The following is a 13,388-nucleotide window of genomic DNA, read 5'->3' on the forward strand; positions in this document are numbered from 1 at the left end:
ACCCTATCTGTACGCACAGCAATGTCTGGGGAACATAAATTACAAGCACTTGGAGAAGCCCTGTATGAAGAGCAGTCGAAATAAGTTTCTGAAGGAGAAGCATCAGGAACCGCTTCTCTTCCTGATGGGTGTGGATCATAGGTGGGCTTGGTGTCCCCTTTCAGAGCAAGGAGTGGTCAGAGGAAGTCATGAAGTGGGTTGCAGTGCCCTCCCTTTGGAGGGATAGTGAATGAGATTGCCCCACTCTACTTTAGGACAGAGCAAGGAGAAGGGAAGAAAGATGATTGGTTCTTATCTCTGAGTCCCAAGCCCTGAAACTCCACCGTTGAAGATTTATTTCTGTAAAAGGGTGGAGTTGTCCATTGGGACCTATATTGTGCCAATATTGGAGGGTAAAGGAAAACCGTTTCTCATAACATTTCTGACACTGAATGTGCGGGTTTTTCCCTTGTATCAAACAATTCTGGCATGAGCTACTTGGAGTTCGCACAGACCTCACAGGTTACGAGCTCAGTCCCACAAGACTGCCCCTACTTCAGACACCAATCACAAGTGGTGGGTCCCCAGGTTACCCACACTTTGGTCCGACATGACTGCACATCGAGGCTTCCCATGACTCCTTCGTAAGCTCAATAATTTGCTACCATGGCTCACAGAATCCAGGGGAAAACTTTATTCACTATTACTACTTTATTATAAAAAGCATAATAAAGGATACAAATGAACAGCCAGATAACAAGGTACACAGGGCAAAGTCTAGAAGGGTCCTAAGCACAGGAACTTCTGTCCCTGTGGAGTTTGGGGTAAGCCACTCTCCTGGCACATGGATGTGTTCTTGTTCACCAGCCCAGAAATTCTCCAAACCTCTTTGTGTGGGGTTTTTATAGAGGTCCATTACATAGGCATGACAGATAAAATTACTGGCCATGGGTGATTAACTCAATCTCCAGCTCCTTTTCCCTCCCTGGAGGTGTAGGGGTGAGGTTGAAAGTTCCAACCCTCTTTTTTTTTTTTTAAGATTTTATTTATGTATTTGACACACAGAGAGAGACAGTGAGATAAGGAACACAAGCAAGGAGAGTGGGAGAGGGAGAAACAGACTCCCCACTGAGCAGGGAGCCTGACTCGGGGCTCAGTCTCAGGACCCTGGGATCAGGACCTGAGCTGAAGGCAGACGCTTAAGGACCAAGCCACCCAGGCGCCCCAGAAAGTTCCAAACTTCTAATCACATGGTTGGTTCCTCAGACAACCAGCCCCATCCTCCAAGAGTCACCTCAGTCACATAAACTCAAGTGTGGTTGGAAGGGGCTGATCACGAGTAACAAAAGATACTCCTCTCACTCAGGAAATTCCAACGGTTTAGGAGCTCTGCACTAGGACCAGGGAGGGGACCAAATATATTGTATTTAAAATATCACAATATCACAGATGATCCATGAGGTTTCCTCACTTTGGGGAAGAGGTCAGAATGCCTCACCTAGAGGTCCAACTGGGCAACAACTGGAGTCCCAAAGAGAGGAATAGGATACCCTTGTGTGAGACAATAGGAAATTCGGTGGGGCTGTCTCAAGCCAGGCGGGTGGGTGGGAGAAGTTGGTGACACTGAGTCGGGGTCAGTCACTGCAGGACTAACATGTGACTGTTGAGAGGGAAGCACATATCATCCTCGGGCACACATGCATGCTTGGAGCTGAGGGTTCCCAGCAGAATTTCCAGCCAACGCTGACCCCAGAAAGCAATGTGGCAGCTGATGGCTGGGGGTTATTATATACTGAAATATTTAGTAGCAGATTTTCTGAAGCAGACACCTTACAGACACCTGTCTGAGAAATAATCACTAAGATACAGTAAAGGGATTGAATTGCTAATTGCCTTAATAATTTATTAAACACTGTTCTGGCATTAGACACTTTACATATATCTCAGTCCATATTTTCCATTAACAGGAAGAAAAAATCCTAAATCTGTGTGGGGACATTGCAACCACCATTGTTTTCAAGTGGACCAGCCAGTATGTGAATGCCTCTGGAGCCCCAAATAAGTAGTGTGGCATCATTCTTTTAAGGCATTGGGTTCTGGGGCGCCTGGGTGGCTCAGTCTGTTAAGTGTCTGCCTTTGGCTCAGATCATGATCTCAGGGTCCTGGGGTCAGGTTCCCTGATCAGTGGAGAGTCTGCTTCTCCCTCTGCCCCTCTTCCTGCTCATGCACTCCCTTTCTCTCTCTCAAATAAATAAAATCTTAAAAAAAAAAAAAAACACCTTATTCTTAAGGTATTGGGTTCTAAATGTCACAGGATTTTTAGCATGTCAGAACTTATCAAAAAGGACAGAGTTTTTATTGCATTTTGCAAGTCCACGTCTTTGAATAATCTAACTCGTTAACCAAAGGATAAATAAGATCCATGTTTATTCTTCAATATAATACATATATGACTGTTATACATCTTTATAAGGCAAAGAAATACAGCTGAATGAAACTATGTTCAGAAATAAAAAATAGACATGACATATGCAATCACCACATTAAGAATCCATTTTTATTTCTTCTCTACACTACTAAACCTCATAGAAAGGACTCACTGACATCTCTCGGCTGGGACAACTACAAAATACATACAATTCAAGATAGGAACATTCAGGTATTTGATGTTTTCTGCTCTTTTGAATAAGTAGTGGTTGAGTTATAAGCCTTCATGGAAGGTGAAACTACCCACATCGAGATCACTTATTGAAAGCACGCCTGACGAAAATGGAGCTCGGAGACATCTGTGGAACTTCTAGTGGGAGAAACTGTTGACTTCATGCTAAGCAAGGAAGTCACCTTCATCCAGGACTCGAACATCTAATTGTCTAATAGCCCAGCTTCAAGTTTCCTTTAGGACAGCAAGCAATTTGCCTTTTGGAAATACCATTTTTATCCTAAAAAGGCTTTAGGGGAACACTGTGATGAATAAGAAGATGCACTATGATTCTAACTGAAAAAAAAGAGAAAGAAGTAAAAAAAAAAATCAAAAAAGATAAAGCAAAAGCAAGGCAGGGAGCATCACGGCTTTTGAGAAGTGAGCTACAGCAAGGGCACAGCCTACACGCATGCTGAAATCGCCCAGAAACAGACACCTGCCTCGCCATCTTGCCACCCTTGCACAGACGGACTTTCCAAGTGGGGTTCCCTCAGCTGGCCTGTCATCCAAACTGAACTAGCACATGTGGGCATCCTGACAGCATTTGTCTCATGCCTAGAGTAAGAGTAGTGGGAGCAGAAGGAAGAAAAAAGGAATGAAATAAAGAATAAGACCCTCATTTCCCTAATATCAAATACATATTTTGATTTTAAAACAAGAAAAAATTAGCTATGCTAATTTCCATAAAAATGGTGAAAATGTCATAATTCACACATCTTTCAAAACACATTCACATCAGAGTATGCCACAATAATAGCAGCATGCCTATTTACATCTTCGAGGAAAGAAAGCAAAACAGTCTCGAGTCAGACGAAAACAAACATGAGTATTACCCCATTTCAACCTAGAAGTCTTCCCGCAAGGTTGTTCTGGTGAGAATCTGTATCAGATATTTTATGTCACCAACTGGGGCATGAGCTCTTTTCTCCCTGAATTTTAAATAGCAACAGCTTCTGGGGAAGTGTTGGTATCTTACAAATGACAAATGGGGGCGTGCTTTTTCTGGAATCCTGTGTGAGGTGTGTTTCTCTCCAGGCAGTGGGAAGTGCCCCGTCAGGGCTGAATTTCCGCCTTTTTCCAAAGAAATGGCTACTGCCGAATGCAAGTGACTGAAGCCATAACGTCCCTTAGGAGGGCGGAGGAGCAATACAGGCTATCAAATCCTAATGACTTCTTGGAAAAATGGATCACAATAGCCCCAGTCTCGCCAGACTCAGCTTCTCTGGTCCATGCTTGCATCTGGTTTGATTTGTCCACCGTGCAAAGCCCCCTTTCCCATCACAGTGGCAATCTACCAAGTTACCAGTTCTTCTGTAGCCGCCACACGGGCGTGGAGGGAGGGAACAGGCTGAGCAGGAGCCCGAAATGCTCCCATTTCTCTGTAACTCTAGACTGTAATAATCAGCTCTGCAATGCAAACTATCCTCAGCTCTCGTATAAAAGGCACCCTGCCTGGCAAGGGGATGCCTCCCCATCCAAATGTGGAAATTTAATTCCAAATGCAAAGGGGATCCGTCTTTAAAGTAGAGTCTCCTTTCTAAACCTCTTTTTTAAAAAAATCACACCCACTGACTGCAGGGTCATTAGTGGATTAATTTGACAAAGAAATCATTCCTTCCTTTGGACTCAGCTGCCTCTCCCATGTGTGCTGGGGTCTGATGAAAGTTCTCTGCCAACGTGCGTCCGAATGGGGGCTGGGTGCAAAAGTCCTCCTGCTCTATCTGGTAGAGATTCCACACCGCAGGACAGAAAACGCCCTTCCAGGAGGGGTTTCAAATCAGACCCTTGTGTCTTGTTTAGCATCTGAGAGAATGCCAGCTCTCTGCGGTCTGAGTATTAATGCATGCACTGGCTTGTATTTTTCCAGACTCGATGAATACCATCAGCTAAAGATAGCACAGTAATAGAACACTTCAGTCACAGGGCTTTGTTGTGTTGGGTTTTTTTTTTTTGTATTTTTTTTTTAAGGAAACTAAATTAAACATTTTAAGCATAGTCACATAACAGGAACAGGAGAAAACCAACCTTGGATAAATGCATAGGCCAAAGGAACAAAGAAATGCATCATAATGTAAGAGCAAAGCTGGAAAGGAGTCAGTTTTATAGCTAGCATGACCACTAAATTGGCATGTGGTCTTAACTAAATTACACATTTTCTTCTGTCTTTACTTCCCCTTTACCTTGCACATGAGAATAAGAACATTGCACATATGGTTACTCACGGGCATGCTAGAAAGATCCACTAGGTGGGTACGAGCAATGATGGAGAAAAGCCAATGCCAATTAAAACTACCCTCACTAATATGGCCATTGGTATGGTGACTATGGTGACTGTTGGAGCCCAGAACCATTTACAGCTAAAAATAAAGACGTTCTTATAGCCGATCTCAACACAGGAGTGATTTGGAAATGGGAAATACAAGGGCAGCTTAAGAAACTGAATGGTGAGCGGGCTGCTGGATGTGTGATAGGAGTTTCCTACGGCTCTGCACGGGCTCTTCTTCACAAAGAAATGACACACACGTTTCACTCTTGAGAGGCCCCGTGCCTTTCTGTGCTGTGTATGGTAGGGTTCGCTTCCATTATTAAAGATCTACAGTGAAATGGCACATGAGCTCAGGAACAAGAAGAAGCTTCCAACTGGAAATCATTCTCATATCCAAAGAGTGAGCAGGAGTGTTCCCCTCACCTTTGATTTCTGAATGTTCTTTCTTCACAACCAATGAGCCATGCGAGACTCGCGTAGGTGAGATCACTGGTCTTCAGAAATGTTGGAATTTACCCAGAAACCTGAGCGCTATTTCCAAAGTTGTTTCAACATTGGAAGCAAAGTGCCTCCTTCCTCGGGAGGCACACGACCCCTCGGTCCTCGACAGCGGCGGCGTGAGGAAAGCTCTCGTGACTGTCACCATTATTCCAAAGGGTGTAATTCTAAAGACGAGCCGGAAGCAGACACCTCTTGTTCTACTTGTGAAAACGAGTGCATTTCATGCGCGTGAATGCTCAGCCAGAAGAGAGCGGGGAGTGCCTGTGACATGCGCGTCACTCATCTGAGAGTAGACTCGCTGCTCAGAAGAACCTGATGAACTGGGAGAAAAGTTCAGAATAAATGGAAGACACGATGTCTGATGCCTCTCGCCCCGGGATTCGATGACAAGTTCCAGAAAGCAAATTATTTATCAATCGGATTCACCTGATTTCAGACCAAATCAAAACAACGAAGTCTGAGAAACCAAGTGTTCAAGGGTGCAAAAGACAGAATTTTCTTCTGGCGATATTGATCGCCCCTTTGAAAGGCATGGTTTAAAGACTGGAAGCAGTTTTCTCCCTCTAAATGTATCCGCCGGGTTTAAATGTCTCAAACAAATCTCCAGCCTGATTGCTCTAGCAAGCTGAGCGAGAGCAGAAGTCACGGACCCCTTACCCCGGCGACCAAAATCACAAAACAAACATTGAAAACTGAAGATGCCAGGGAAACATCTTCCCAACTGTGTACTACCATGGGGTGTGGGGATGTGAGGAAAGGGGCACGGGGCTTGTCTGCGCCCCCAGGACCACAGCACTAGGCAACCCCCTTAACTGGGCGCTCCGAGTTCAAGTGCAGCGGCTCCCCCACCCCCCACGGCCACCCGTCATCATCGGGGTCAAGGCATCAGAACTGCTGATTTTTCCAAAAATCTTCCCAAAGCAGCAGCAACCGCAGCAGTTTTCCTGCAAAGCAAACAAAATATGACTCTTGTTAATTCAGCAGGGCTTTTAAAATTGTAATTAGTTGGTTGTTCCCCTTAGGAAAACCACACATGATTTTTTATAATGCATGTGTGCATGTGAGAGAAAAAAAAGAAAGAAAGAAAGAAAGAAACCCCTTGCAGGATTCCACTGCTTACCAGAGTTGGGTTGGTTGGGTTTTTTTTTTTTTTTTTTTTTTGGTTTATGCAAGATATTTTTGTACTATTTGCAAAATCGAAGCACAAGGCCGCTTTGTTTCATGTGAAGCACAGCCAGCTCCACACTGGCTATCCTGTCAGCTTGACCCCGCATCAGAGGGACATTGCGGAGCGGGCGTGGGAATGTTTTCATTTGCTTAATGACCACGTGGGACACGGGCCGCACGCCATTTGTGGCCCTACCTCACTCCTGTGCATCGGAGGACGTATCCTCAATTTATATTTCACAGGTTGGCAGTAGGTGGAATGGAAGCACAGAGCGAAATGCCACTGGGTTGATTTTTAGAGTGTTTCCTCGACGCATCAGAAAACCTCTAACAAATTGCAGGAGATTTATATGCGTCAATTGACAGTGTGGATCCTGCCTTATTCATAGGGCCTGGAAGTCATTCTTTTTCCACAGGAATAATCTTCAACCACCAGATTTTAAAAATCAATATTATCACAAAGTTGGTTTTACTCCCAACAGAGCTTGCCAAAACCCCCATCTTGTCCTGGCAGGAAATACTATAAAAAATGATTTGAAAAAAAAATTCTTCTCAAATGAGGCTCCTTTCAGAGTTAATATCTTAAGCTTACATTTTAACTTGGGAGAAAAAAAAAGAAGGAAAAAAGTAAACTAGGAAGCGCCCACATCCCATGGACCTGAAACAGCTTTCCCGGCCTGCAGTGCAACCAAGGTGAATTTCTGTGGCTAACTGCAGCCGGAGGGACCCAGGAGAGGAAGGCAGCCAGCCCGAGTGACTGTGCAGAGGCGGGCCAGGCCACACTCAGAGTAAGGCTGCACCAAGCAATTCCACCCAAAACGGTATCTAACAGCACCAGTGTGACCGGCTCAAATGTCTTTGTCCTCTGTATAACTGTCACTGCTTGGGCTGCCACCATCCTCCATCACATTGGGTTCAAAGCACCAATGTGACATGGAAGGACTCTACCACCTCCCACTGTCATTCCTTCCTCATTCTTTCCCTGCCAGACCCTGGCCACAGGCCTGCCTTGCAATGGGACCTCCTGTCATCCAATGAATTCATTCCTACCAGGCCTCCAAAGTGACTCCAGTGCTCATGGTGGGAATGCAGTTTGTGGCGAACCCTTGAGGTTTGTGGTCACTGTGGATGAAACTGGCAGGGAGAGCCGCCTGTGGGCTCTGGTGCCCACCACTCACAGGGAAGGCCGGGCTGCACCTCAGAGAGCCCAACGACCCACGCCTGGGAGCACGGAGAGTCCTTTCCTTCTCCGCATTGTCACAAGACATAAAGCTATCTTCTACTTTCCCCAAAACTTTACTTTGACACGTGAGAGTGGTCTTTGTAAGTAGGAAGCCCAGGGCTTTCTGTTGATGTTTCATAGATTTCTAGATAAATGATAGACTTCTAAGTAAGTGACCCATGCACCGAAGGCTGAATGCTTTCCTAACTCTGGTCTGTGACTTTTGTTATGATTTATTGATTTATTTCTGCCTGATCTTATTCTATGAAAGGGTCAAGGCAGCTTACAAGAATACAGAGTCAAACAGACAAACAAAAACTTGAGGACCAGAATAAACACCAATCAGAATAAAAGAGTAAGACCAGTGGGCAGCAAGAATACAGACTCATAAGTCTTACACATTTGTTATAATTGAGTTGCAACAATGGCCATGGACTTACCGCCCCAAATTAGAGAACCGACTTGCTGGAGGGTAAATGGACCCCCCAACAACGACATAAATGTTGGGATTTCTGGAAGTCCTCTGTAACAAGTGCACGGCCTTAGCCTTCTTTAGAGCATAAATTAAGCTAGCTTATTGATATAATCAAAGGGGTTCATGTGAAAAACTGTATCTTAAGAATTCTGACAGAATTCTAAGCAGGGTAGAGCCTTTCTATGAAGTGGTGGTTCTTCAAGGTCCAAGAGTAGACAGCTCAGGGAAGAAAAATGAGCATGGGCTTTACATTCAGAGACTCCTCAGAAGTCACATTCTACCACATACTAGCAACACAGCTTTGGGGGAGCGATTGAGTCTAGAGTCTCTGAGATTGGTTTCCCCAGCAATATAAAAAAATACAAATACTTCCTCTGACCCCACACAACTGTGAGGACTAGCAGACACTGTCCTGTTCAGTTATTGGCACCCCCTGAGCTAACATCATGCACCTTCTATGTGGCAGGCCCTGGTCTCCTGGCTTTGCTTGGATTAGCTCATTGGAGCCACTCAATGAACATAGGAAGTAAGACTATCTCCAATGCACAAATGAGGAAGCAGATTTTTCTGCTAGAAAATGGCAGATTCAGGCTGCACACATGGCAGTCTAAAAATCAGCCCCTCCCCTTCAGCAGAAACATCGCAGCGCTTCCCACATAGCTCAACACACATTTGACTTATTTCTTGCTCTCCTCTCCGAAGGCTTGCAAAAACACCTCTTTAGTAAAAGACCCAAGACCAACCTTTCAAATGGTTGCCTTCCATGGACTATTTGGTCACAAGTTTCTTCGCATTAGAGCAACAATTCTTCTTCTAGGGAAACCAGAAGACAATTGGAGAACGATTAGAACTTTTTTTTTTTTAATCGTTTCATTCCTAACTTCTGATATGAGAACACCTGAAGAGTCAATAACTTGCTACAGAATAGATGATGTTCTTAGAGAGATGTTCTAGAAGCCTACATTGTTCATGACCCTCTGACAGATACACTGACCCACCTTCAGTGTCCAGCTCGAGCATGTCCCCACTTTCCCTTGTCATCACTACTTTTCCTCTCAGGGTCAGAAATAGAGAGCTTGGCATCTGACGACACTTCATTTTTACATGTGTGTTTTGTCAAAACTCACTTCCACAAACATTCATGTTGACAAAGCATGAGAGTCAAGACAGACCAGGTGAGGACAAAGATGTTGCTTCTTCCAAAAGTTTTCAAGAGTTACTTAAGTGCCACAAGAGGTTCAAGAAGATGGAGAGAGCACCTCCAGTTTGGGGATTAAGAAGGGCCGTCTTACAGGAGGTGGGGTTTAAAGTAGGTCTCAGGCACTTGCTCTAGCAAGTGAGCTGATCCGGAAGCCGTAGCAGAGACAGGACCAGACACCAGAGACCACGGCGAGTCAGAGCAGGCCTGGACTGCTGGGTATGCTTGTTTGGTGTGCACGACAGGGAACACTTGAAGAATATTTGATGAGGGAGTAAGATGATCAGAGTTGTCATTAATGAAGTAATGATTTGGTGAATTAGAGAACAGATGGACAAATGTGGAATATCAGGTTCTAAGTTATTTTATGAGTTTGGTAAATTGGAAAAAGGGCATGATCTAAGGTCATAAAGCTGGAAATGGGAAGGAAAGGTAGAGGTTTATTAGTTCTGGCAGGAAAGAAACAATGTCATAGTTGTTCAGTTTTCCTTCCTCCAGGCCCAAAGCATTTATTAAGTCTGCAGTGGGTGCTTGATGAGTTCTAACAGATTTGTAATTTGGGAATGCTTTGTTCCACTCCAGCTGAGAGCTGTTTCTGATGGAAGATGGGTTATATATGATGGTTAGAAATGGAAGAACATAATACAGAAGGCAGAGAGCTACAGGGCTTTAATTCCTGGGGAAAAAAGTCCTTCTTAAATTTACTGAGTGATTATAGGCAGGCTTAGAGTTTAAGAAATGGTAAGTGCTTTTAAGCATGAAACAATTAAAAGACATAAATAAAAGTTCAGGAAAGACTTTTAAAATAGAAGTTAGATTCAAGTAGTAAATAGTTTTGGATGAGACTTAAATTCTCAACATAAAGTTAAATTCTGATTTTATAGTATGTATCAGAACCGGGATTATTCCAAAAATGAATCTTCTGGAAAAATCTAGTCTTAATATTTCCTTAAAAAATAAAGTACATTAAGCTTGAATACTGGCTTTCAGTAACACCAAAAATGTATAGTACAGAAGGAGTTCTGGAAACATCATCAGGCCCCCTTTGCCCAGAAGCCCATTATCCAGCAGGATAGCAGAGTGGTGAAGCTCTGCCCAGACTCCACAGCCTGCCTGTCTACACTGGGATGATAGCTCCATCATTTTTCGCCTGGTGGGATCCTGTACAAGTACTTAACCCCTGTTTCCTCATGTATATGAGGAGAATACAGTACCTGTTTCAGAGAATTGGTTTGTGGATTAAATGAATTAATTTTTGTAGTTAGAACAGTGCCTGGCACGGTGCCATATAATTGTAACTTTAATGATAACTAACTAGATTTCTACAATGGATTTTTTTTTTCAAATCCCCATCATTCTTGAAATATCTATTCACCTAGGTACTAACAGTTGGATAAAATAACAAAAAGGTGATTTTTGTTGTTGTTAGGTGGTTTTAAAAATATTTTAAGCACTTTTTAAACTGTATAATGCCATTATTTATCTGCTGTGGTCTCCATATTGTCCTACCACGTCAAAGTGTATTTGGACACCAATAAGCTTGGATAAAAATACATTGGTGGAAAATTGGCCCAAAATAGGTTGGTAACCCTAATAAGCAGTTTATGTAGTCTGCGTGAGGTACCAACTAGGTAAAAAGTCTATTTTTACTTGACATCAGTACCAATTATCAAGGAAAGGTATATTCAGACACAAATAAAACTTAGTACTGATGCTGAATTTAGAAGTAAAGTTAATTTCAATAAAAACTGGATGTGGAAAAAATGAGTACCTGAAGTATAGTCATTCCAAGGTTTGTTGGTCAGTGAAAAAGCTCCATTCCAAAACCCTGGGGAGTAGGGAGGATGGGGAGCAGAGATGGAGGGAATGAAAGTGTATCAAACGCATACAACTCCAGGGCATGACAGCCGCCATCTTAACTGATGCTCGTGTCAGACCTTCCCTAACGAGGACTGAAGGCAGAGATCGCTTATTGCCTCTCTATATACCTTGGCCGGTTAAACAACCTAAGTGTTTAGTTGAGTTACTTAAATGTTACATTTTTGGTTCTGTGTTATTTGTATAATCCATAGGGATGTGGGTGGAGAAAGTCTGGAGGAAGCTGTTAATAGTAATTCAGATGAGGGGTGTCATGCACCAGGATAACCAAGGGGATGGAGAAGGTTAGACAGATTCGAGAAGTCATTAGGGAAAATAATGTACAGAACTTGGAGATAAATTAAATATGAGATGGGAGGATGGAGGAGAGGAAGGAAACAGCCAGACCCCGGGGGTCTGGTTGAGGCCACTCAGTGGAGGCCGTTCTGGAAGGATGGTAGGAGGATGAGGGGAGGTGGGGAAGATGAGTGCAGTTTAGGACTGAGAAGATCCAAATGGAAATGTCAAGTACACAGGGGGATATATGGATCTGAAGCTTAGGAAAGGAATCTGTACCAAAAGGACAGACGGCTGCCGAACGTAAATGGCAATTAAGGCTATTAATAAGAGTAGATTAGGGATTTTATTGTACGAAGTTAACACAGAGTGTGGGCTCAATTATTGTCAACAAGTACTCAGGAAAAAAGAAAAAAAAGAGAGAGAGGCAAACCAGGGAACAGGCTCTTAACGATAGAGAACAAACTGAGGGTTGATGGAGGAAGGTGGGCAGGGGGATGGGCTAGATGAGGGATGGGGATTAAGGAGGGCACTTGTGATGAGCACCGGGTATCGCAGTAAGTGATGAAACACTAAATTCTGCACCTGAAATTAATATTACACTGTATGTTAACTAACCTGAATTTAAATAGAAACTTGGGGAAAAAAAGATTTTAAAAACCCACAAGTACTTAGGTCATCTTCATTCAGTCTTTGGTAAGAGTCTCCTTCATATATATTTATATTCCTAAGATGCTTTTAGCCGCTGATCATCGAAAGACTGAGGTTGGCTAGAAAAGGAGAGGAAAAGCAACAAGTCTCAGTTACCTGTGCTGTGAGTCTGGAGTGGAGCTTGTGGTCTGACAGCCACGGGTGCTTGAGAGCTTCACTTGCACTTATTCTCCAACTAAAGGGAAATTCGGAATGGCTGTTAGCAGAGACACGCCAAGGAGGCCTGAATCTGTCATTCACCTCAGCTCTGGCCATTGCCTTTGGGAGACCAGATGGCCAAACGTCAAATTCACAGGCAATTCCATCTTCTCTGGAACTATCATTGATGATCGTAGGTTATCATCAAATCCAATCAGGGTAACAACAGCAGTAAGACAATTAAGGCAAATAATTCAAAATTCTTGTTCATAATTGAACATCTACTTTCCAATACAAGTAACCATTTTTTATGCAGTGTTTGGGCTTCACGTATTGAACTTCTATCAGTCAGTGGAGAAATAAATGCATACGTACGATTGCAAGAGCAAAATGCTACAATGATTCTTGATAATTGCAAACATGATTTATATATTAAAATTTTTGAATATATGTATTACTAATTTTTGAATTAAGAAATTTGGGGGGCACTTGGGTAGCACAGTAGGTTAAGCATCCAACTCTTGGTTTCAGGTCAGGTCGTGATCTCAGGGTCGTGAGATGGAGCCCCACGTCGGGCTCCGCCACATTCAATGCAGAATCGACTTGGGATTCTGTTTCCCTCTCCCTCTGCCCCTCCCCCTTGTTCTCTCTCTCTCTCTCTCTCTCTGTCAAATTAAATAAAGAAACCTTTAAAAACATAAATTTTGAAGACTTAAATAGATGAAGAGTTCGTATAAGTACTGAGAGAACATTAGATAACTTTACAAAGAAACCATATTACTTTGAGCCAGCAAATATTTATACAATTTTTTAAAAATAGCATGGGAAAGAATCATAGAGATTATATTATATTCTAATTTCAAGTTTTGTAAACTT

The 13,388-nt window shown here is 43.2% G+C and overlaps 1 protein-coding gene across 3 annotated transcripts in view; it reads right to left on the bottom strand.

The window, feature by feature from the left end:
- Nucleotides 1-4,606: 4,606 nt before the first annotated feature.
- The window catches only part of MYLK4 (myosin light chain kinase family member 4), an 82,035-nt gene continuing 73,253 nt past the window's right edge, over nt 4,607-13,388 (bottom strand). For all 3 annotated transcript variants that reach the window (XM_045811693.2, XM_045811695.2, XM_087858236.1), the window contains 3 exons: nt 12,471-12,549; nt 9,055-9,124; nt 4,607-6,391 (listed from right to left, as the gene is read on the bottom strand). In XM_045811693.2, coding sequence (XP_045667649.1) covers nt 9,080-9,124; nt 12,471-12,549 — 124 coding nt within the window. In that variant the 3' untranslated portion in view covers nt 4,607-6,391; nt 9,055-9,079. The remainder of the gene's footprint in view (nt 6,392-9,054; nt 9,125-12,470; nt 12,550-13,388) is intronic.

This window comes from Ursus americanus, chromosome 32 (genome assembly GCF_024610735.1).
Source record: "Ursus americanus isolate L20-20 chromosome 32, mUrsAme1.1.p, whole genome shotgun sequence".
NCBI lineage: Eukaryota > Metazoa > Chordata > Mammalia > Carnivora > Ursidae > Ursus > Ursus americanus.